This window comes from Misgurnus anguillicaudatus, chromosome 10, assembly GCF_027580225.2.
Source record: "Misgurnus anguillicaudatus chromosome 10, ASM2758022v2, whole genome shotgun sequence".
In the NCBI taxonomy this organism is placed as follows: Eukaryota; Metazoa; Chordata; class Actinopteri; order Cypriniformes; family Cobitidae; genus Misgurnus; species Misgurnus anguillicaudatus.
The window spans coordinates 41,447,753-41,473,424 of NC_073346.2; the positions used below are offsets into that span (position 1 = coordinate 41,447,753).

Here is a 25,672-nt window from a genome sequence, read left to right on the forward strand (position 1 = left end):
TACTATAATAACGATTATACAGATTATAGTAAAGTATCCTATCGTATTTTTCAGTCATTTCAAAGACTTTGAAGAGAACTTAAAAAACCAAGATGAATTTGCATGACCACGTTTTTCTCACAGACGCAGAGGTTATTATTCAATCAAAGCTGACGCATTATTAAAGTGTTTTGATATGGTTAGACAATAATGCCATTCTTTCAGTTCCTGCGACAAATATGTTCCTTAATTAAAGTACCTTATAAAACCACCAGTAATAAAAAAAAAATGCGTAAAGTCATCATTACTCAGTCGTATCTTTTACTTTCTCTCTCAATCACGCCGCCAGGGTGCAGCACTACGGACACTCATTAACTGCGCATGTGCGAACACGTCCGTTCAATGACGTCATGGGTCACCTAGAAGTTCAAAAAACAATAACTCTTCCCAGTGCATATGTATATAAATACACACACACGCGCGTGTTAATGCAAACATTTATATTTATAGATATAGTAACTCTATATAAAGCTGTTTAACATCTGAGGCGCACAGAAGTGAGGGTGAGCTATAACGCTTTGATAACGCGCTATCAGTACGATCGCGGAAGAGGACGCGTAACGTTACAGGCTTAGGGTTGGGTTTATAAAGAGATTTGATATCAGATTGTCTTCAGTTAGAGGTGGAGACTCCAAATATAACAACAAAATGAGCGCAACACTTCTGTTAAACAAACTGCGGACTGCAGCAGCTGTGAGCCGCAGACTCGCGCTCACTGATCCGGTGATTCATCGCACACGCGTCGCGTTTACTGCAAGATTCTACAGCGCGTTCATGGCGTCTGACTCTCTGATCTTCAGACAGGTCTGATCTTTACTGTCTGTCTTTATTTTAGCTGCAGTTTACGTGAATGTGTTTGTGTATTAAATGTAGAAATAAAACGCGCAAGTTTGTTGTTGTTTTGTTTATACTGTACTTTATGTATTTAACACGCACGCGCAGTCCATTTAATGACATCCATTCAAAGTTTGAAGTAATTTAGTAAAACATGTGCATGCATAAATTAAATATATGTGTAAGTTTGCAAACGACTAAAAGTATAAACGAAGAAGACATAAATAAATGAAGACAAAACAACACAACACGTTTAAATGCAAAGTTTTAAATAATTTTTGCAAATGAATTATTTCTGTAAAAGATATTTGAATATTTAACTTACAGTTTAAAATGTCATTGCATTATATTAGGGAGAAATTTGCTGTGGGGGGATTATCCTTAAGTCTTTATATCCCTGCCTCTGGTGAATTTTCTTTTATTCCCAGTGGGACAAAATTTCTTCCTATCCCCCCATGATTAATTATCATCAAACAGCCAATTAATAATAGTGCAAACAATACACCCCCCCCCCCCAGATCTTTTCACAAATCTCACCCTGCATTAGATGATAAATATCAAAGCAAATTGACTACACGTCCATATAATATCTACCAGCACCACAATGCTTTATTCTTACAGTAATATGATGATGGTAACTGTAACTAATTAACTTTAGGTTGCTGTAGTGTTGGCAGATGCCAAGTAACCAGTTCCCTTTTTAAGATAATTACTTGAGTAACTGGTGTAAATGTTGTGGTTGTAGTGTATGAATAGCATGTGGTTAAGTTTAGCTGACTCATTCTGACTTTCTCTCTTAACGTTTGTTGTTGTTATTGTTCCTGTAGTTGTTTGAAGCTGAAAGCAGCACGTACACATATCTGCTGGCGGATACAGAAACGAAAGAGGCCGTACTCGTCGATCCGGTACTGGAAACTGTAGACAGAGACCTGAAGCTCATCAATGAACTTGGCCTGAAGCTCAAAGTGGCCTTAAATATATCACACACATTTACACATGCATGCACGCACAAACATGCATGCACACACACACACACACACACACACACACACATTTACACACACGCATCCATCCACGGTTTATTTAATCAGGAATTTTTAGTCTCTCTGATAATATTCTTGATATCAATTCATGATAATTTTAAATGTTACGACTACTTTTACCCAGAATCCTCTCACCAGTCCATAAACAACTTTTCTTGGCATTGCACAGATCTCATTAAACTTTGAATGATGTTTATTGAATCATAAGCAGCTGCCACCTTTAACTAACATTTAAAGCTGAGTGTGTTGATTTGTGTTTCTGTTGTCTATCAGTAAACACTCATTGTCATGCGGATCACATCACCGGGACGGGGCTGTTAAAGAAGAACATATCTGGGCTAAAGAGTGCCATCTCCAAACACAGCGGAGCCGCAGCCGACATTCAGCTCTCAGAGGGCGACCGCATCGCTTTCGGAAAACACGTATGAATTATTACAAAAGTTGTAGTCACTATACAAGACATTCAGACAGAATATTGATATAAATGTTGTTTATATTCTTTTTTTTCTGAGAGTTTATGTGATTTTCTCTAAATATGGAGTTTGACTTGTAGTTTATATTTGACAGGACTATCATGAGGATTAATAAGCGTTTATCAGTGTGAGTTAAAGGTGAAGCTCTGATCTTCTTATCATTCGCTCATAATAACTTTTGATCTGTTCAGTATCTGTCGGTCCTGGAGACCCCTGGACACACGGATGGATGTTTGACATACGTCACTGAAGATCAGAGTATGGCCTTCACTGGTGACGCTCTTCTCATCAGGGGCTGTGGACGAACTGACTTTCAACAAGGTCACTGGATTTGAACTTTATTCGTTCATCTCACAATCTCTAGCTATGTAGTTGTTCTGCCTTATATGATATTCAGTTTATATCTTGCTATATGAAAAGCACATTAAAAATTATTCATCCTTTTTTCTTTAAGTTCATCAGTAACACTTGAATCCGTTTAAAATGATTGATTATTGATAAGTAAATGATTAAGTATAAATGAAGAGTTTCGTTGCAAAACTTTCAGAAATCTTGTTTTTTGGTTGTGCATTCCAATTAATATCAATTCAACCAATGCAGTTGGTTTGTTTTGATTAAACCTTCATAACTTAAAAAATACAGCTAAGTAGCACCATAAAACAAAATAATAACATGATAACATAATAATAAATATGTTTTGACAAAAATGTTAAAAATGAATTTATCTCGTTTTGCAACGAAACTCTTCAAATACATTTGTAGATTAAAGGCTCTTGTGCTGGAATGAGCTTCTCTCTCATGTTGACAAGGATTTACGATTAAACTGAAATGTCATTACGACTGCCACTAGGAGGCGAACTCTGACAGTCGAGTCCAAATGTAGTGCACAATAGACCCCTTCAAGGTTTGTAAACGATTATGTAAACAAAATATATAACGCTGCACTATATTTAAATAGTTTTAGATATTTAAATGCAGAAATCTTGTATTTTTCATATCATGCCTTTAAAATTGTGTCTGTAATATTAACAGTGTTGCTTAATTTAATATCTGCATCAAAAATATTGCAAATATCTAGCGAATATTGAATATATTGCAGCCCTTAAAGCTAAATATTGTGAGATTATCAGTGTTTTTGTTGTAATGTTTGTTGTACTTGAAATGTCCAGACGGTGGCGGTACAGTAAAGTTTATTTGTCTGCACACAGGCAGTCCTAAGAGATTGTACAAATCCATCCATAAGAAGATTTTCAGTCTGCCTGGGAGCTGTTTAATTTATCCTGCACATGATTACAAGGGTACGTCTTTATATTATTATATCATCATGATTATTGGTGCCTCCAGCAACTTGCTTCATGATTATTTTACTTCATTATTATTTGTGCATTATTTGTTTTAAGGTCAAACCGTGTCCACTGTGGATGAGGAGAAGAAATTTAATCCACGTCTGACAAAATCACAGGACGAGTTTGTCAATATCATGAACAATCTTAATCTACCCAAACCCAAAAAATTAGGTACAGTACCAATTTATTCATGCAGGTGAACTCTTTGTTTGAGAAGACAAGTTTTTAATGGTTTTCTTTGATGGTTTGTGTTTCTTTAAGACAGCTGTAAGTTTGATATATAATTGCAGGATGAGTGTGAACATGAATGAGTAAATCCAGTTCTGAGAGTTTATGATTCTGTGAGGCGGTTTAGTCTGGTCGGACCTGATGAGGTGTGGCGTATATAAAAATAACATTTTTAATGTATTTATTTGTCACATTCACAGATATATCAGTGCCTGCAAACCTGGTGTGTGGTCTTCACGACGTTTGAATGAAGAATATGATGAAGATGACCTGATGTCACTGCATGTAATGAGATTATTATAATATGAATAAGGTATGGGGTTGAGATTCAGGGTGAATATTAAGGAACGAGGTAAATGACTATGCGTTTGTAATTTTTGTCAGTATTACTTTGTGTCCTTTCATACATGAAAATATATTTGAATTTCATAAAATGCTTTGAGTCAGACTTTATATCATGTGCTGAACAATCGCTTCATGTAAGAAATCAAATTGCCTTTCTTTAAATGCTTTAAATAATCATAATTTTATGTGTAATCTTAATAAGATGTAAAACTAATGGTATGACAGATATTTTATCTTTGTAATAAATCTGTTTGGTTAAACCTCATCAGTCTGCTATGTAGTTATTGTGTTTGTGGTTCTGTAAAGTTTTGGCCTAAATCATCTCTAGATGTATATCCAGCTCATACAAACACATGATAACACACTGGACTGAAGCCTTGACAGTCATGAAAAACAACCGGTGTGTGTGATTTGCAAGTGAAATGAGGTGAAAGTCATTTGTGCTCTTTATTCTTTGTGCTCTGATTCTGCTGCCACTTTTAGTTCAACTTGACTGCTCTGTTGTGCTGTTACCTGCAATATATATCAGCATTAAAGTCTTATTATGGGAATATAAAGTAACACACTGGAGGAATCTCAATGCCCTTATATGTGGGAGTGAATTGAATGGCAGTAAGTGAACCTCATAGTAAAATAAAACCACTGCCAGTTTAGATTGTGTGACACACACTGATGTGAATGATAATCATGAACACAATGTCTTCTTTAACCTACTAAACCATAACAAGTGTCACATGATGTGTGTATTAATCCTCTCACCTCCATCTTGCCCAGTGAAGTTATTCTGTTGCAGTCATGCAGAAGATTGTAACACTAACTAGTGTATAGCAGATGTCTGTTTAGTGTACTACTCATTGTCCACTCCATCTGCTCTGTGTGTGTGTGCGCGCATTTACACAAGAGTGTGATCCTCATTCACACCATTAATACTTGAGTTGGAATGTTAAGTGTGTCGGTCATTTATGGCTCCTGTCGTCCTGCTGTGTTTTTAATCTCATGATCTTTCACACACTTCTGTGTACTATTATACAAACAACACTCACTGTTATAAACTACATTCACAAACTTTCACAAAAGTTTTTGTAAGTCTAACAGAATGGATAAAGTGTTAGAGTACCCACATACTATATTATTATCTTATATATTTCAAAATATACAAAAAGTGGCAAAAAATATATGTGCTGAAATATATTTAGTATTTTTTACAAATATATTTTTGGCAATATTTGTATATTTTAAAATATATTTTTAAAATAAATATATTTTAAAGCATTTATATTCACATCATTTCCCCCTCTTTCTCTGACTTATTTAGTTGTTTATATGTATATGCACATGTTACTGTGATTATGTTCATATGTCTATGAGTATTTATTATTCTTGTTTAATTTTGCTTTTTTTCTCTTCATTTCATTATATAATATTCTTATACTTGTACTGTGCGTGTGATGCTTTTCTTAAAAAAAAAGGAAAGAAATGCATAAAAGCATAATTTATAAAAAATGTAAAAAATAAATAAAACTTACGGCTGAGTTAAGCAGAATAAAAGCATTTATATTCACGTCACATAAAAATAAACGTTGCATGTTACAAACCTGTAAACATAATAGGTTTGAAAAGGTTAAAAACTAAATATTTTTCCAACTGCAAAAATATTCTTATACTTTATACATTTTATACATACTTTTATATTTTGACCAGAATTTTTTTTTTTTGTCATATGGGTTGTAAAATTAGAAATTTATTTGTTGCCCCCAAAATATGAAGGTTAAAACTAAATATATTTTCAAATTCAAAAATATATTAAATAAAGCTTTACTTTCTACAAAATGTATTTAATTTTATTATTAGTACTAGTAGTAATTATTAATCGACCTATTGTGATAAAATCGTCGTGTTACTGTTGAATACTTGAGGCTGTGCAACACATTCTAAGTTAAGAAATCTCTTGTTTGATGGTAAGGTTAGTTAACTTTCACTTCACCTGTTGAAGGGAACTCATTGAGTTGATGACATCACGGTCCGTGTCTCAAACTCGATTGAGGCGCTCATCTAGACTGCAGCGTGAATGGGCGCGCGCGCGCAGTACTCGAGGTGTTGTCTAGTTAGGGCACTCAGTAGTGTTTGAGGCTCAGTCCACTGCGTGAGTGAAAGCAGTAAATCCCGATCACTGTGTCGCTTCACATCGCGTGAAAAACACGTCAAACTTTACTAAGGGATTTGATCGTTCGCCGTTTTATCTTCGGGATTAATGAGTGCGGAAGTTTCACACAGGTTTGTTATTTATTCTCATCACAACACACAGAAGAGCTGAAATAACTTCACGAGTTCTCTATGGGTTATTATATAATCTATAGCTTTATTTACACATGAGTTTATTCTGTTTCGTGATTGATTGACAGATGTGTGAATGACGGGTGTTTGTTCATTTATGTCTCGTGAATTCGCGCTATGATGGTAACGTTACCATGTTTTATACCCGCACTGTAGTGATACCGCGGTACTCTTATCACTGTATATAAATATGGTATTTATGGATATTTCAGTGCCACGATATTATCTTCTGATTGTGTCACGTGACCTCCACAGTCACTTTCCCTGAGGTTGTTTGTTTGATTGTTGGTGTTAAATAACACTGTTTACATGATCATAATGTGTGATGTTTATAATGTTACAATATTGTGTATTTCTTTATAATATCTCTTTAAATAAGACTTTATTATAATACTAAATATATAATAGATGATTTATTAGCATTATATAGACTACTAACGTTATATCAGTCGATCACTATGTTACTTATCCACAGATAATCTCTTTGTTATATTAACTGTCTGAAGGTCAGTCAGATATCAGACCATTGTTTGGTTTATAATAAAGTTAAACTAACCTGCTTGTTTGATTTTTAACTAGTAATGACCAGTCCCGTGGGAAAGATCATCTGCAGGTCGAGATCAACTGTTGAGTCCTGGTGATCTGTCACTCAGGTTAGTTAGTTACACCTGTTATTAGAAAAGAGGTGTGTTGTTAAAAGTCTCTGTCAGTGTTGGGTAAGAGAGCTTCACACTTCACCTGAAATCTCTTTGACGGGTAAGTTAAGCTGCATTATTAGGTTGGACGCTTAAACCGTTTGATATCTTTATCTTGAATAAGGATATTTTCATTGAACAATGCCGTTTATCAGCATTCCCAACAAGAGCGTACAGGTACCACAGCAGTAGTTTACAGTAAGGTAACACCCTAATATTCATTCACCTCACACTATTAGACAGTATAACAATCATGACGTGTGATTATTTAAATGGTTTATAGGAAAGTACCATGGTATTATGAACTGAGAGTCTCACTTTACTGTGGTATTTCTACAGTGTTTTTTCTAAGGGCTTTGGCTTCATGTCTAAACTGGTTTTGCAAGGCTGGTTTTATGGTAGTTTTCACTGTGAATTTGTCTTGTGGGATTTGTGGCAAAGCTTTTTTGTTGACATACAAATTCGTCTGGTCTGCTGTCTATAACACAACAATACACATGCACAACAGTGTGCGTCTTTGTTTGTGGTAACTTTGAAAAACGATATCAGGAATGTGTTCATTAAGTTAGTAGTAGTGGGTTGATAAGACGGTCTAATGTAAAAAAGTACACTTCCATAGTGTACTTAAAGTGCTTTCGTTTCACACACTAATTTTGTACATAATATACAAAAAATTCTTCTTTAGTACTTTTTAAAACATCGTTGTATAGACCGTTTCATCGGGCGCACGTGCGGTGACGTGATACACGTCTGGTCTGAACTTAACTTCCGGTTTCTGTTTGTTTAATTGTCTGAGGAGTTGCTGAAACTGAACTCTTAAACAAATACCTCGTCGAAAACAACAAATGTTTTGGTTTCCTAGGTAATCTATGTGTTGTTTATTTTGCTTGTTATTTAAATAAACGAATTATTTGTTATTTATTCTTCACAGCGTTTACCGGAAGTTACGTGAGGACCACGAAAGCCGCGTGTTTATGTTGTTACTGCTGAAACCGTCTATACTTAGATCTGTGCTATTTTAAGACACCAATATGAATAAAATGTGCTTAAATTGTATTCAAAAATGTCTTTAGTCGTCACTTGTAGTAAACTTGAACCCGTCTTTGTTTAAAGTGTTAACTAAATAGAAAAAAAATCCAGAGATAGTAAGTTAAAAGTGCATTTTAGTTCATACTCATGATGTCACCAAATAGCACAGATAAGTACACTTCGATTATTTTAAAAAGTACTAAAGAAGAATTTTTCGTATATTAAGTACAAAATTAGTGTGCGAAAATAGAGAACTTTGAGTATATTATGGAAGTGTACGTCTTTTTAACCTGGGTAGTTGAGTCAGAAAGGTTAATCTCTCAGCAGTGGTTAGTAAAGTACAGAAGCAGTGATCTGGAATATAGTCAGCTGGATGTTTCTGTGTTTCTCTCCTGGCGTTCCTGCAAATCCCAGCAAATGTTTCACTCATTACAGCAGAACGGTTTGTTTTGGACTCGTGTGATTTAACCTTTGGTCTCTTTGTCTTCTGACGCTCCTGCTTTTTGTTTCATATCACGATTACCCAGAAACCCCCAGAACTTTCACATCTGCAATTGATCCTTCAGATATCGTCTGTGTTTGTGGACTTTCTGTCCTGGATGTTGCTCATTTCTTTAAACGCAGATATTATCAGCTCACATTAAGGCTTTGGGGTTGTTTACTTCACACGGGACGTTTCAGAAGAGGTTTATTTTAGATCAACGTCTCTTCCATTCGTTCCAAATGTTTCTCCCGTTTGCTATTCTTCAGTATATGTAAATATGGACTTCTCTGGACGCAACATACATTAAATATAATAGATGTTATTGTCTAATAAATCCCTGTGTAAACAAGCTATTGTGTGATGAGAGAGAGATCTGTGGTTATTCAGGGAAGGGACTTTAATCTGGCTCTGTGTGGAAATATGAAACCGGCCTGTGACATTTTAGAAGCCACTTCCTCCTGCACGACTCGCTGTGTGTTTTATATTTATCCTGCTCTCCTAAACAAGGATCATGAGGCGTACGGACGGCCGGCCTGGGAAAGAATGGGAAAGCGTTTGGATGGGACATACTGTAGTGTATGAAAGCTCTGTCGTTCCCACGCTGGGTTTTGTTGTATGTGGTGGTGTTGTGATGTAATGAGAGCAGTACAGGTGGACAGAAGATGTGAAGTTCACAGACGGAGTGATACAAAAGCTTGAATGAATACAGCGTTTCTATTCCACTCCATTGTGTTGTTGTAAGAACAGATGTTTGAACTGAAGAGAAACAACCATATTCTTTCATTTTTACTTTCATCTTATTTTAAAGCAGAAAAGAGAAAGATGAGAAAGAGTTCAGCTATTTCCATTAATAATCAAACACTTAAAGGTGCAGTGTGTAATTTTTAGAAGGATCTCTTGACATAAATGCAAAATAATATACAAATCTATATTATCAGGGGTGACCTGAAAACCTTTCATAATGAACCGTTATGTGTTTATTGCCTTATGTTGCGTTTACACCAGCTGCGGTAGAGGCGGCAAAATGCGCTATTCGCGCGTAGTTGGACGCTTGAACATTTGAGTTCACTCGCTTCATTTGCGTGTGAAATTCTAGTCATTCGAGAAAATCACGCGGAAATTCGCGTCATGGGAGGGGCTTCTGTGACTCCGCTGAGACTCTACTACAGCAAGGTCCTGATTGGTTTACGCGGCATGGAAATCCACCGGAGTTCAGATTTTTCAACGACAACGCTCAATTCACGCGGAACGCACCATCCGCGCCGTGCGTTCCGCGGCATTCGCAGCGTGATTACCGCGGGTACCGTGCCGCAGGATAATAATCCGCGTGTAAGGGCGTCTTTGCATTGACTTAACATGTAAATCAACCGCGCTTGCTGCCTCTACCGCGGCTAGTATAAACGCAGCATTAGAATGAGATGTTTTATCTACATACACAGAGGGTCCCCTTACATGGAAGCCGCCATTTTGTGCAGCCATGTTTCTACTGAAGCCTTAACGGACAAACTTTTTTACTAAGTTGTCTCCAACGATGACATGCTTGTCCGTGGCGGCTACCGTAGCTTCTCTATGTGTTCAAAAGCAAGAGGTGAGCAGTGGACTGAGCCGTTGGTTGCGATTCATAACCTCACCACTAGATGCCACTAAAATTAACACACTGCACCTTTAAGTACTGGGTTCGGTCATTCATGTGACATCAGCAATATTTTAATCATGAGTAATCAAAAATATGTTCTTGTAGTGCTAGTTTAGCCAGAGTTAAACCGTTCAACAGTGAAACATATCTGGTGGGGCTGATATCTGCTGGTTGACCCAGTTTAACTGGTTAATCTAGTAAAGGGAAGCTTTCACTGCTAAGTTTACAGTGTGTTAGCTTTAGCATCTCTGTGTAGTGGATCAGATTACGATCTCATACTTCCAACTAATGTCCATTACTCTTTAATTAGACATGCCGAGACACAACATGGATCTACAGAGGAGCCAGTGGGAGTCTGTCAAGAAATCCCCTTGGATCACGCGATTGGCTGTGGAACAAAGCCCCGCCTCTTCAGGGGCGGAGTCAGACACAGAGGGCAGCAGCACAGAGAGTGAACGTGTAAATTAAAGCTTTTCTCTTATATGTGACATACATGTGTGCATCTCTACTTGCTGCTATTTAAATCACTCCCGCTCTCTTTTTTTTATTTCACAGTCTCGGACCAAAGAATCCACTGGAGAACCCGCAAGGTTCCAATCATCGCCCTCGATGGTGCAACAACGCATCGCCGAGCTTGACCAACAGAAAGAGGAGCTCAAGATTGAGGTAAGCGGAGGTTAAGAATAGATCTTCTCTCATCAGCATCTCTGTGGCGTGAGAATGAGTCTGTGTCTTTCTGCAGCTGCAGCTGGAAGTCGCCTTGTTGCAGGGCGAACTGCAGACGGAACAGGAGCGTCTGCGCACACATGCGGAGCAGCTGCGCACGTTGCAGGAGAAGGACAGACAGAGACGGTGCCAGGGTTCGACATGCAGACAGAAGGTTTGTGCTTGCTGCAAAAGATCCAGGGTTCACTTGACTGACACTAAATCTGTGGATTGTACCTGCTGTTTCTCTCAGGAGCGACTGGAGGAGGAACGTCTGAGGATGGAGGAGATAAAGAGGAGGTGTGAGGAGTTGGAGAAACAGATTCCCACACAGCCAGAAGACCTGCGAGAGCAGATGATGGTTCAGCTACAGCAGGTGACAAACTTACCACCACCATACTGAAATAATACCAGTCTCAAATATACTAAAATGTAGTTTGTGGATGGATAAAGGTTCCTTGAAGTTACATGCAACACCTAAAACCCACATGAACCACCTCAAACATTCACAGTAACATACTTTAACAAGAAAGACATTTGCCTCAGGAAAGTTGTGTTTGCTCTGATCTCCTGTGTGTGTTTTCTGTGTGCCGTATGTGTACGTGCAAAACCTAATTGACTGTACATGAGAATTCCTTTGATGTTTTCAGGACAGAGATGCTTTGGAGGACATGGAGTTTCACATTCTTGAGTTAGAAAGTGGAGTAGAAGAAGAGCGAGATGAGGGTGAGAAGAGTGAATGTGAGACGGTGATAGATCAAGACATCTCCAAAGTCCAGCACACGCTCATCACATCACAGGTCAGCCCATACACTAAACCCTTTAACACTGTTCAACTTTGTAAACTTACATAAACAGGGTTAACCTGCTATTGCATGTTTCATTATTATTATCCAGATCTTCTGAGTCTGACCATAATAAAAACTCATTGATGTGAAAATGATATTGATAGATATGTACGCTAGATGTCGCCTTGGCTACGGCCGTTCATTGGACCAAATGCGTCAAATAGAGCCGCCATCTTGAAACAGGGTTAGCCCTGCATTAGTGTCATTGTAGGAAATAAAATCACCATAAATCGTCATGAATGCGATTTTCTAGGTTTTCTTTCGGTTCGTTTCAACAGTCAGGCATGTATTTAGCATTGAGTCTAAAAAAATTAAAGTTTTTGATATTTTGAAAATCTACTTTTTCCAACTTTAATGCATAGTGCTAGTAGCCCTAACATCCATACGCAGCACAAAAGTACGGCATCGTCCACGAATTCAAAGTACAGGCAGAGATAGCAGCATTACCTAGCTACTCCCTATGACAAGACCCCTGTTCCAAGATGGTGGCGGTTTTGACGCATGGTTAGAACCCCAAGTTGACATTAAGTGTATATATCTATGATGCTACTCAAGCCTGTAGTTTTATTTTCAGCTGCGTGATTATCTGCTGTGTTTTATGTCAAATTTGACATTTCATGTGCTTTAATGTGAATGTTAAAGATTGGAATCAGTGTGACATCATACTTTGATACGCCTCATTTTATTATTAGGGGGCGTGTACACCAAAGCATCTGAAAATGCCAGGTGGAAGCCTACTGTGGGCGCTTGCCAGCGTTTTTAAGCTGGCGCTTTGGTTGCTATAATACTTTTGTTTATTACTCATTGTACGATGCACCGGTTGGTTGTTTCGGTATTTGTCCCGCTCCAGCACTGTGATTGGACGTCTGATTAGAAAAGTGACATTGATGAGCTTAACAATCTTTGTCATGTTTAACTTTTTTCAAGTCTCGGCACACTGACAAAAATGAGAGCGCTGGCGCAAAGCATAGAAAAAACACCAGCTGCTGGCGTTTTCGAAAAGCGCTGCACTTTCATTGTAAACAATTAAAAACATACACAGACATAAACGCCTTGGTGTACACACACCCCCTTAAATTATGAGACTTTAGTCTGAATTTGACAGCAGTGGGCGGCCGGTGTCTCCTTGGAAACAAAATATGTGTTCGGAGGGTCATGTGTGTGGCTCGTCATGTCAAAATATGTGTTTGTGCATTATGGGAACTTATGTGCATTGCGTGTCATGTCAAAATACATTCCTGCTGCATACATGTCTCAAGGGTTGATGATAAAAGAGACTCTCACATCTCGCAAGACACGAACCTAATACTAAACTCTGATTATATGAAGTTAAGTGAGTATCTAGCAAACGTCAGTGTCTCTTTTATCATAAACCCTTAAGAAGTGTCTGTAGTGTGCACTTATTTTGACATGACGATGTTTTGTCGAGTTTTGCATGCGTGCATCCTCGGAAAAGAAGTCAGGAGCCACCACTTTTTGACAGACAGGGTCACACATGTTCTTATTGGACAGAAACCACAGACCAATCAGCTGTGAGCTCTAAAGATAATAGTCCAATGAAATTAAATTACAATTCATTTATATACTGTAAAAAGACACTGAAAAGGTGAAATGATTTGATATAAGATGTTAATATTGCGTATACACAAAGTTGTTTTATTTATTAGAAGAGAAACATCACAACATCACTGTTTTAATGTAACTGTCAGTCAAGGATTATTTTAATGAAATAAATAGAATAGAGATAGTAGTAGTGTGAAGTATATCTGTCAGTGTTGAGTCTACACAGCTTTATTATCATCATTGACTCAGCTGTGTTACATCTAACCCTGACCTGTCAGCTCACCGCTGGTTAAACTGAACCACCTCATGACCCTCTGACACACTAAACTCAACATCAGCGTTGAATCTCTTGAGTTTTTATTGTGGTTTTGCAGGAGCGAGTCACACAGTTGGAAAATCAGCTGAAGGAAATGGAGAAGGAGAGAGATGACGAGCTGAACTCGCTCAGACAGGAGAGACGAGAGCTTCTTCACAGATCTCAAAGAGTAAGAGACATATAAATACATTACTAACTACACTACTGATGATATCTCTATCTGACTGAAGTACTGAAGAGTGTCACGGTGTAGCTCTACACTTGCTATGATGTTTTGTTCATGTGTTGCTGCCGCTGGTCAGATTGTTGTCGTTCATATATTTACATTTAGTGAGACAAACACTGTTTTTTGTTTTATTGCTTGTTGAGTTTAGTTACAGCCATGAATGCTGATTTAATGTAGATCAGTCCACAGGAACATTTGATTGGATATACATCTGTGTAGTCTGTATATTTTGCAGAAAGTAAAAGAGTTTAGATGTTAAATCAGCTAAAGTTTGTCTGATAAAACAAAAACACTAAAAAGGATTAAAGTCAAGTTTACCTCTAATGTTATGCAGCGTTTACACCAGCTGCGGTAGAAGCGCAAATGATTTCAATGTTAAGTCAATGTGAAGGCGCGTTGACAGGCGTCTGGAGGTCTCGCGGCGAGGATGGGGCATTTGGGGCGCTGCGGAAGACGCGTGTCCGCCTCATTGGCACGTCTAGTTCGCAAATGGTGCTTTTTGTGCATTTTGTGTTTGACGCGATTTGGCGGCTGACGCCCGAGTTGAAATATTTGAACTTTGGCGGAATTTCGCACCTCGTTCACCAATCAGGAGCCTGCTTGCTGCTGTGGCGGCAGCCCCGCCCGGAGTCACTCATTCAACATGAAGGAACGCTTGATATTGTCCGTAAGCAGTCACCTGGAGCTATATGACACAAGATCTTATTTCTATAGAGGAGACAGGAATAAAAAGGACCTCTTTTGGAAGAGTGTCAGTGAGGACATTGGGCAACCTGGTAAGTTGTAATACACATTTCACTTTTGAGTCACATGACGTTTATCGACCCGCGCCGTTTATTTTCCTCCTATAGTAAGGTGACCAAATACAAACCCGTACCTCTCTCGATAAATGCACAATCAACATCAGTCATCTTGCAAACAGACAACTGCATAGCACTTGCCCCTCCAACAAAAATGCTTGCTTTTGACGCCTGAAATGCGGTTGGTGTAAACGCAGCATTACAGTGACCTGCTAATCTCCAATCATTATGAGTTTGATTCAGTTTATAAAAGTATGAGTAACAGTAAAAGTCATGCTTAAGGTAGTGTGCACACCAAAGCTTTTAAACGTGGCTGAAAACGCCTGGTGATGAATGCCAGCTGTTTTTTCAGCTGAGCGCTTTGGTAGCTGTGATACTTGAGCTGTAAGCCGGTTGGTTGTTGTGATACTTGTCCCGCCCTCCTCCACTGTGATTGGATGGGCATGTGAGAACTGACATTGACGGGCGGAGCTTTTCACCCAAGGTTGAATCTCTTTCAACTGTCAACGCTGAGTGCTGAGCGCGGAAAAACTGCAGAGCAACGACTTTTAGCTCGGAAAAAATACGCCAGCTGCTGGCTGTTTTGAAAATCTCTGCACTTCCATTGAAAACAATTGAAAACATGCGCCGGCCACGGGCATAAAAACTTTGGTGAGCACATCCAGAATATATCTGTAAAATTGTCAAAGAGGCTTCTGTGTGAACACAAACACGACCCATAAATGTTCTGGGATCGCTCCTGTAAAGAGGACCTACAGTAGTAACATTGCTTTAACAATCACAGAAAGCAGTCTGTGTGAACAAAAGGCAGAAACAATGCAGTAAGTGCAGGACTTTAAAGGCGCAGTGTGTACATTTTAGCGGCATCTAGTGGTGAGGTTGCGAATTGCAACCAACGGCTTAGTCCACGGCTCACCACTCGCTGTTGAAACCTATAGAGAAGCTACGGTAGCCGCCACCGGAAAACATGTCATCATCAGAGACAACTTAATAAAAAAATTTCCTTTAAGGGCTTCTGTAGAAACATGGCAGCACAAAATGGTGACTTCCATGTAAGGGGACCCTCTGTGTATGCAGATAACAACATCTCATTCTAAGGTAACAAACACATAACAGTTCATTATGAAAGGTCTTTATACACCCCTGATAATATAGTTTTGTATATTATTTTGCATTTCTGTCAAGAGATCCTTCTAAAAATTACACACTGCACCTTTAAATACATCACGTGTCTTTATGGGATCTTTACGGTATGTGTGGGTATGCCGCACAGATTCTGGAAAATCATTGGTAGTGTGAATGAACCAAAAATCAAACGCATTTTCCATGTATTTTCTGTAATCTCTGTGTGAAAAGGGCATGAGAGAGAGGGCAAGAGAGTGAGAGAGGGCGAGAGAGGGTGTGTGTGTGTGAGAGAGAGAGAGAGAGAGAGAGAGAGGGTAGTATTCACAAAAGAGGGCAGGACCAGAGACAGAAGTGAGTCTGATAGAGGAGACGGTCACACAGTCAGACTTCATCATGCAACAAAACACTACACACAATCTGGTAAGTTTCAGTATGACTGTGTGTGTGTGTGTGTGTGTGTGTGTGTGTGTGTCTCTCTCTCTCTCTCTGTAGGTGTATATGTGCTGTATTAAATGCATTCACAGATATGAGTGATAATAAGACAGCAGTGAGTTTTTACAGGAGCGTGTGTGTTAATGGTTATTGAGTTATGACTGATGCTCATGAGAATGTCTGTCTGGACAGATTGTGCTGTGAAACATGTGGACGGTTAACAGGGCCGATCCTCTGGATTACTCATGTGTTAGTGAGTCACAGAGAGGGAGAGGTTTAACTCATTATACTCTCATGTACAGGATTTAATATGTGGGCCTTACTAAAGCATTCATGTCTTATATTATTGTATTTACTTTCTGAATGATCAGGAAAAAACTTGTTTTACCAACAAGAAGACCCTGCCAGCAATGCATGAACAAGCACTCTGTACACCCTTGTGACACAATAGCTGTGTTTCCATCCAAAGTGGCATAATTGGAATATCGCATTAAACATTTGGGAATGAATCATGCATTTCCATCTAGTGAGCAAAATCATCACTTCCTGATAAACTGGTGCTAAGAAAAGCGTAAAGCCACTTTATTGAACTATTTTCATGTATAATCACCTCAGAGCGTGCGGATGAAATCTTATATATGTGACACTATACACCTGTTATCTGCTTTCTGATGTGGATTCCTGCTGTTTGAGTTGACAGTCCTGTAAAGTAATATTACCAAACTATTCACTCTTTACCTCTTCATTTCACTTCCAAAACTGCATTTTAGATGCTGTTCAATGAGATCTGTAAGATGGTTAGTCCAGTTATGCCTTCCAACGAGCAGTCACATGACTTTTTATATGCATCTAGGGATTTATTCCGTGTTTCCATCGTAGTTCATGCACTTTTTCTTATCGGATAAGACATTTATCCAACTCAATTATGTGCATATGGCAGTTTATGCGCATTTTTATAATTTATGCACATGTTGGCATTTCCATCCAGTGTCCATCACCAAAATGCACCTAAAAATAGGTGGTTGGAAACAAAGCTAATGACAGACCTTTCGAACACCCTGGCAATGTCGTGATGTTATGACAGTCAGTTTTGCAGAAGCATGCATCTCATGAGAGTTTGAGACTTTTTTGGGCAAATTCTAAAACAACATTACAAATTTCCTTTACTTGCAATGCCATCCCATAATGCTTTTCAAAAAGCTCAGTAAAAACACATTGAGAGAAACTATAATTCATTCACTATCAATCACAAAGTTAATCGTTTTATTCAAATAATATGTATGTTATATTTATTCAAGTATTGCATTATTAGCTTAGCATGAATCTGTGATTGAAGTCTTAATGTGAGTGTCTGTCTGTGTACTGTAGCTTTACTCTTAGTTTGGATGTTGTTTTAGAAGTATGCAGCGTGCAAAGTTTTGACACAGTGCCTTACAAATGTTTCTGAAGGTTTATTGTGAGACTTTATCATCATAATGGTCGCTCTATTAAAGCATTCATCTCTGTATATTAGATTTAAGGCAGTATTTGTCAGGATATATCCCTCATCTGCACACTAAACATCAAGGACGTTTCCCTTTGTAGATTTTGAAAGAGAAGAAGCCTCTCAATGATTGGTCCAACAACACCGGCTCCACCCCCTGCATGATGTCACTCTCTCCTTTAAATAGTCACCGAGCAGCACAGGTACATAGTGAACATGCCGTCGCATGTCTGACGTGTAGCTCTTTCTTTATTCGCAGGTTTATTTACTGTCCTCTCTTTTAAAATGTTTCAGGACTCAGTGAAGGACGTTTCCGGTTTACCCCGTAGACGTAGCTCACACAGAAAAGTCTCAGATAGACCTCTCTCTGCACAAGGTGAGCACATATAAGAGGCACTTTAGTGTTATGATACATAAATATACAGACGTCAGAATACAAAAGAACGAAGTGCAGCGGTTTAGTGTTGATGAAAGTCCGTCTGTTCTGCTGTATTAGTTCAGTCATGTGTCTTCATGATGAAAGGTGTGTCCCTCACTGTTGATCTTATAAGATTGATGTTCTGTTCATACTGGAAAAGCGAGTGTAACAACTAACACGCAATCCTGCTCTTGAGAATATTACAAACTCAGTCATTCATGCAAAACAAGAGTCTTCTGTACAAATCTATACTAACTGTCTGGTAAATTAATTCAGTGTGCAAACAACACTTACTGTAAGAAATCTTATGAGGTCAAAGTTCAGTTATGGGATGTGACCTCATTATATTGCACTTCCTGTTTGATACCACCTGTCATAAAGTTTTGATTGGATGAGGTGTTAAACACACACCTGTGCACACACGCTTTTATCATCATACAGCTAATGAATGATATGAACTTCAATATAAAGGTTTATTCATGTGTGTTTGTGTTTGTGTGTTAATCTCAGTGATGGTGAGGATGACTCCGGACAGACAAACCTCTGATGCAGTCTCACCTCGTCTTCATCACCCTGTTCACAGATTACACAGTAATGGACTGAGATCAGTTCACAGCGACGCCTCACAGACGCCCTGTAACAGCGCTAACACCTCTCGAGCTCCCAGGTGAACACAATGAATGTTTAAACATGACTGATCTGAATACATAGGGCATAAAGTGTGGTGCACAAGATAGACATTATTTAATTAAAGCTTTAGTTTCAAGTGTGAGTGATGTGACCTCTCATCCTCACAGTCCTCAGGGTCTGCTGGATCTGGCCGAGATGGAGCGAAAAATTAAAGAAGCCAAAGCAGAGAAAGAGCGTCTGCTGAGAGAGAGAGTGAGATACTGAACAAACAAAACTTTTATTGGTTTATATTGAGTCACCTGTTCACACTGATCATACAGTTTCTCTCTGTCACTTTTCTCAGATCAGAAATTTATTTTTCAAAACACTTTGTTCAACATCCACATCATCAAGTCACACAAAGTTGTGCACAACATAAAATCAGATTCTCATTGTTTTGGACAAACTGTAGGTGCTTTGATACAATCATGCAGATGATTATGTACAATTGTCTGCTGTATGCTACATTTTCATTAAAATCCATTATACTGGTTTGTGTTGAATAGTCTTGCACCTCGGGGCATTTGGGAATTGGTTCATTGTACAAGACATGTCATGCTAAATTTGTGTCATAATTTGTTACTGTAAGCGGGATTCCCATAGGTAGTTTTTGGTATTTTGTAAATATGAACTGAATTGATAAATTGCTGTCAAGTTACAGAGGAGTTGACATTTCTTGGAGTGATCCTTTCAAATTTTGTCTTTTTTTATTTGTACTGTAAAATATGATTTTATATTCAAAATCACAACGCGTGTAATTTTTTTACAGAAAGAAGGTTGGGGGTGTGAATTTGTCCACAGTCAACATCGGAGAGTGCTGACACATACAATTGTGTACGCTTGGTATATTGACAACATGGCTTGATATTTTGATAAGATGTTCACTGGCGTAAAAATGTACTTTTAGGAGAAGAATTGTGCTCTAAAGCGAGTGAGAAAAACTATAACATCACTGCATCCAAATCTGTAAAAATCTGTTCTTGTCCTGGAAGCTGACTGATCACAAATTGCCAATATTCACACAACGTTACAGCATTTCTACATTTATTCTTAAAATGTGCATGCATTTCTCAGAACGATTCGTACAAACTGCACAACATCATGGATGTCATGCAAAAAGCCTGTATCTTGTTCAAAATCCTTAGTTCATCTCTTAAAAGTACATTTTTATGTCAGTTAACATATCAGTCCTTTCAAATGTCCCTGTGTCATTGTTCACAAATTGTTTAGGCATGTTGTCAATATAACAAGTCTACACGGTGATATGTGTCAGTGTTTTCCGATTTAAACTGTGGACGAATTCATATTTTCACTTTTTTTTCTGTAAACAAATGAACAAAAAAAATATATATTTTACAGTACAAATAACAAATACAAGGTGAGAGGGGTTCACTGTAAGAAATGTCAAATTTTCAACTCAAAATTAAGATTCACTTGACAGCAATTTTTTTCAATTCAGTTCATATTTACAAAGGACTAGAGATGCCCGTGGAAAACCTGCTTACAGGTCAATAATGTGCAATGAACTGATTCCTGGATGTTTTGAGGTGTGGGACTGTTTAGAACAAACCAGTATAATGTATGTGGATGAAAATGACACAAGCAATTGAAGATGTAGAAAAAGCAGACAATTGTACATAATCATCTGCGTGACTTTATGGAGGCATTTGCAGTTTGTCCAAAACAATGAGAGGTTGCTTAAATGTTGTGCACAACTGACTTGATGATGTGGGTGTTGAACAAAGCGTTTTTCGAATTTAAGAAATGTTCCAAAACAACAGAGAGAAACTGTAAAACGGCAATGAGGTGAAACTCATGTTTATGTAAGGGATAATGTAGAGGCAGCCGGTAGTTATTGGTAAATAAGCCCTGACAGTGTGATCAGGACCCGACGCGAAGCGGAGCGTCTTGTATCCCACTGAAGGGGCTTATTTCCCAATAACTACCGGCTGCCTCTACATTATCCCGCTTATTACACGGCTACTTGCCACATAAGAAAAAAAACTGGACATGAATATGAATTTGAAACATTTTATTGGCATATTTGTTTTAAATTAACATTTTTACCCTTCCGCGAAACTTTGCACAGATGCATAAAATGATCGTAATACCTTATTAAGATTCTCTGCTTCATACTTGTCTGTCTCCATTTTTTGTCTTTTAGCCAGTCTTTGAGAAGTTTTAATGCCCATTCTGTATTTTTTTTGTGTGTTGGCTTCGTAGCTGTCATGCTCTATATTGTCAAGTTCAGTCTCAGTAAGCTCTCTGTGTCTTGTCGTTGTTCGTTCTTCTATCCACTGTTTAAATGTTTTGTTTTTTCCGTACATGTTAAAATTAATGTCGAAATGTTCCATTCTTAATTGTGGTTGTCCAGTGTTTGTCACAAGATGGCGCCAAACAGTAATCTTTGTTGGCGCGGAGGGATTTAAAACATACAAGTAGTCCGGCTATGCGTTATTACTTTGGAGCGGTTATTATTTGAAAAGAACGAACCTGCAAATGTCTCAACTGACCAATCAGAATCAAGCATTCCAGAGAGCCGTGTAATAAGTATGTATATAAGTGTCTTTATGCACAGCAGACCCATCAAATCATTTGAGTCACATAGCAGCGTTCAGCTTTAAAAGATATCACTTCATAAATATTCTTACAAATCATGTTTTTATATCACATAGTGAGATGTGCATTATTCACCCAACTAATACTGACCTGATCAGAGTGAGTTTTGTTAAGGAGTTTGTGTTTGTCATCACACTGATTCAAGAGTTTATTGTCATCTATACAATAGCTGCATTGACTCTTACAACATACAATGAAATTCTTACTTTACAAATCCTCCAGCAACCACAACACAAAAAGTGTAATATAAACATCAAAGTCGAGGATGTGCAAAGACAAATCTAGATGTGATTGTGATGAAGTCTAAACTCATTTGTGTGAACGCAGGAGGAACGACGACGCCTGCAGGCCGAGGAACAAAGACGTAAAGATTCATTAAAACGACATACGGACGGATCGACAGCAGAAACAAACCCTGAACTCCAGCTTGACCAGACAACAGCACACAGGACACAGCTGGAGGTGCGCGCCACTCTTTCTACTACAGATTAAATGCAGAGAAATTCAGCAGCTGTAGCAAGACAGAAGAGTCTGATTGTGTTTGATTTGTCTTTGTCCTTCAGCAAGGCGTCCCGCTTTCTATGACGGCAAACTTTGACTTGCGTGCTCACGTGTTGTCACTGGGTCACAATGTCACCGGGTGCATGGGAGTTAATTTGTCTCCACGGAGGTGTGGCGGCTTTCTGACCAAGCGCGGAGGCCGTGTGAAAACGTGGAGGAGAAGGTGGTTCATCTTTGACCTGGACCACCAGCGTCTGGCTTATTACACCGGTGAGAAACTTACAGTCAACTACAGAAAAAGAGCAGAAGAACCAAACACACAATACACATAAACAACATCACAGCTCAGAATTAGATTAAATCAAGTTTTTATTGTTGTTTATAAGTCTATGTGGTGTTTTTAATATGCTTTAATATAAATCATGTGCAATTTATCACCATTGCTGAGTTTTTTCACTTTAAAATTTAGTGCTGGGTATCGATTCAGATGTTCCAGATCGATTTGATTTCAATTCACAAGCTATCAATTCGATTCCGATTCTTGACTCAATTTTTATACCCAATTCTCGATTTAACTCAATGAATATAGATTATATAGAATATTATATTGTATTATTATATATTAGAATATAGACTGAAGGAATGAATGACAGGCTCACCTCTTGCTCCTTGGTAACATTGCGGGAGGCAACAAAGAGGATGACATCTAGTGAAGAAGACTAGTAATTAGATTAACGTTAATCTTACAGTCAATGTTTGCGGAAATAAAATTGGAAAAAAATAGATTTGTGGCCTGTAAGAATTGATTTTGAATCAACCACAGAAACAAAAACGGTTCATCAAAAAATATATTTTTTTGCCCTAATAAAATTGGAGACGGCCTCATTGCCATGGTATAAAAGCGCCTCAGTTTCTAACATCACAAACATAACCAATCACAGGATCAGTAGTTTAAGCCATAGATATTATGTATAGATGCCGCAGACACTCGATCGCAGCACTGCTGCTTTAGCTCGACTGTGATGCTCGCGTCGCATGTGCAGTGTGAATGCTTGAACCTGTTTACATCAGTGTTTAAAGATAAGTGCTGAAAACACAGAGTTCACCGATGGATCGTGTGAAACCAAACTTAGCAGTTATGTGTCTGAAACTGCTGAATGTAGCATCTATGGTCTGGGCTAATGCGATTGATTGGAGGTGGGGTCTCATTTGCATATTCATAGATCTGCATATACTAAATGAGGAAAGCATTCAAGCAATTTTAAGGCATGAAAAATGTATTATGACAGCAAAAAACTTGAACATACGCTATTTTGATAAAAAAAAATTTTTATTGAATACAGGGGGACTTTAAACAACCTCCAAAGCCTTACCACAAAACCTATACTTTATCATATGCAGCACAGACGAGACTCAAAACATGCAACTTGGCGGCTTCTTTTCTCAGACTTATAATTTTCACGTATACATAATAAAATCCCATAGACTTAAACTGAAGCAGGTGCATGAGTATCATAGGTACGTGAGGTTGAGATTTTTTGACTTTTTTAACACCCTAGCAGTGATTGTCCAGTACACAGCATGATATAAACACATGAAATAGGTGTTGACCTTTAGATCCTACAGCTGATGATGTCTTTTATGGCGTACGTAAGGAATAATTGACGACGGGCCATTGAATTATAAGAAAATAATGCACACCAAGGTGGTAATGCGGCACGACGCGAAGCGGAGTGCCGTTACACCGCAGGTGTGCATTATTTTCAAATAATTCAAAGGACCGGAGTCAATTATTCCGCTTATACCACGGTTACCACAAACATTGCTCTGGTGCCTATTTTTAAGACATTTGAAAAGATAGGTGTGCGGTTTACAGAAAAATAATCAACACCCATAGAACATTTCTCAGCCAATCAGAATGCAGCATTCAACAGACCCGTGGTATAAATACACAGAAATCAACACTCATCATCATCATCATCACATTCCTTCATTTATAAATACACAATAAACGTCTGTCGTTTTCTAAATGCATCTTAATGTTGTTCTCAGAACTGGATGAGAAGAAACTGAAGGGGGTGATTTATTTTCAGGCCATTGAAGAAGTTTATTACGATCATCTGCGTACAGCTACAACCGTGAGTTTATTTTAAATCAATACTGGACTGAAACCAAAAATGATTGATACCATTTATTATCAATAATGCAATATTCATTTTACATCAATGTTATATTTACAAATGTGTTCATATAAATGCCACAATTATTATTTGCATTTGATTTGTTTGTAAGTAAACATTGCTGTAATGAAGTGTAAATATATTAAGATCTCTAATATTAAAATCATAAACAGCAGTGGGTGTATTACACTGAATTTACTCTGCGCTCATGCACAGCTGATGTTTGATTGATATTTTAGATTTTACATGCTATGATCTTTCTGTTGAAACATTTGTGTCCATTAAGACTTGTGATGTACTCATCGTATCTGTCTTTATCTCAGTCTCCACGGCCGAGTCTGACATTCTGTGTGAAAACATACGAGCGCCTTTTCTTTCTGGTGGCTCACAGCGCTGAAGCCATGAGAATCTGGATGGACGTTATTGTGACGGCTACAGATGAGCACAGCAGATACTGACTGACTCAAGTGTTTATATCAGTAAACATGCTAAAGAGAGACGGTGAATATGAGTGTTAGTCAGGGATACAGTGTTAAATACATGTATGTAATCTCAGGTGTAGGCGGGCAGTGGATTTGTTTCTCTGCTGTTACACTAACAGAACAACATTATACGCTGCTGCACTGATGGACGCCCACGCTGGCTTGGAGTTCTTACACATTATTTATTATGGTTACATATATGTATATTTTTCCATTATATTTTGCAGTTGTGGGAATTGGGGGATTAATATGATGTTCTGCTATTAAATATTTACATTCCAAACAATGTGCGAGGATTTCTGACTTACAGTAGTGTCATTTTGTGTTGAACCATCTGCCAAAAGTATGTACTAATAATAATAAATATACATTTTAAATGATTCAGTCAAATTAAACTTGGTCTTTTTTGGGTTGTACACCACTGAGCCTTTTCATTATGAGCACCTGTCTAATATCCTGTTAGGGCCTCCTATATAACAGTGGCCACTAGGTGGCAGTAGGTTTTCTTGGGTAATCTGGCACCTTAAATTCAACAGCAGGTCCTCCAGTTCCCATATATTGGGGGGCGATGAAGTCAAACCACTAATGTATAATTTGGTTCATGTGAGGTGAATTTGGAGGCCAAGGGATTAACAGAGATTCAGTGGCAGGAAACACAGTTGCCATGAATGGGGTCCACTTTCTCCAAAACGATGTTCAGATATCTGACAGCTGTTACGTATGGTGGAATTATAACAAGGCCTAAAGTGTCCCAAAAAATATCACCCGGCCTGTGACCGCACAACAGTTCATCCAGGTGCCATTGCCTCTGTTGGTAAT

General features: G+C 38.2%; 2 protein-coding genes across 4 annotated transcripts; both read left to right on the forward strand.

Moving 5' to 3' along the window:
- Nucleotides 1-425: 425 nt before the first annotated feature.
- ethe1 (ETHE1 persulfide dioxygenase) lies at nucleotides 426-4,573 on the forward strand. Its single transcript, XM_055211621.2, has 7 exons — nucleotides 426-843; nucleotides 1,701-1,845; nucleotides 2,190-2,338; nucleotides 2,581-2,710; nucleotides 3,598-3,687; nucleotides 3,790-3,906; nucleotides 4,164-4,573. The coding sequence occupies exons 1-7, from the start codon at nucleotides 688-690 to the stop codon at nucleotides 4,208-4,210; spliced, it is 834 nt and encodes a 277-aa protein (XP_055067596.2). The 5' UTR covers nucleotides 426-687; the 3' UTR covers nucleotides 4,211-4,573.
- Nucleotides 4,574-6,364: 1,791 nt separating this feature from the next.
- Nucleotides 6,365-25,248, forward strand: LOC129448920 (uncharacterized). 3 transcript variants are annotated; one of them, XM_055211623.2, is made up of 16 exons: nucleotides 6,366-6,582; nucleotides 7,222-7,295; nucleotides 10,797-10,945; nucleotides 11,042-11,152; nucleotides 11,229-11,366; nucleotides 11,445-11,567; nucleotides 11,842-11,991; nucleotides 13,977-14,087; nucleotides 18,086-18,187; nucleotides 18,279-18,360; nucleotides 18,913-19,069; nucleotides 19,200-19,284; nucleotides 22,018-22,152; nucleotides 22,254-22,461; nucleotides 24,244-24,329; nucleotides 24,695-25,248. In XM_055211623.2, the coding sequence occupies exons 3-16, from the start codon at nucleotides 10,799-10,801 to the stop codon at nucleotides 24,827-24,829; spliced, it is 1,770 nt and encodes a 589-aa protein (XP_055067598.2). In that variant the 5' UTR covers nucleotides 6,366-6,582; nucleotides 7,222-7,295; nucleotides 10,797-10,798; the 3' UTR covers nucleotides 24,830-25,248. The 3 variants fall into 3 exon arrangements, with proteins under 3 accessions (XP_055067600.2, XP_055067598.2, XP_055067599.2); XM_055211625.2 differs by lacking the exon at nucleotides 7,222-7,295 and having other exon boundaries at nucleotides 6,365-6,582; XM_055211624.2 differs by lacking the exons at nucleotides 6,366-6,582; nucleotides 7,222-7,295 and adding an exon at nucleotides 7,308-7,398.
- The last annotated feature ends 424 nt before the right edge of the window (nucleotides 25,249-25,672 follow it).

Excerpts from the sequence above, each read along its gene's own strand:
- ethe1 (XM_055211621.2), top strand. The coding sequence starts at position 688 with ATGAGCGCAACACTTCTGTTAAACAAACTGCGGACTGCAGCAGCTGTG. Across the intron at positions 844-1,700 it reads ACTCTCTGATCTTCAGACAG|TTGTTTGAAGCTGAAAGCAG; the intron begins GTCTGATCTTTA and ends TTGTTCCTGTAG. Across the intron at positions 1,846-2,189 it reads CCTGAAGCTCAAAGTGGCCT|TAAACACTCATTGTCATGCG; the intron begins TAAATATATCAC and ends GTTGTCTATCAG.
- LOC129448920 (XM_055211625.2), top strand. The coding sequence starts at position 10,799 with ATGCCGAGACACAACATGGATCTACAGAGGAGCCAGTGGGAGTCTGTC. Across the intron at positions 11,568-11,841 it reads TGATGGTTCAGCTACAGCAG|GACAGAGATGCTTTGGAGGA; the intron begins GTGACAAACTTA and ends TGATGTTTTCAG. Across the intron at positions 11,992-13,976 it reads ACACGCTCATCACATCACAG|GAGCGAGTCACACAGTTGGA; the intron begins GTCAGCCCATAC and ends GTGGTTTTGCAG.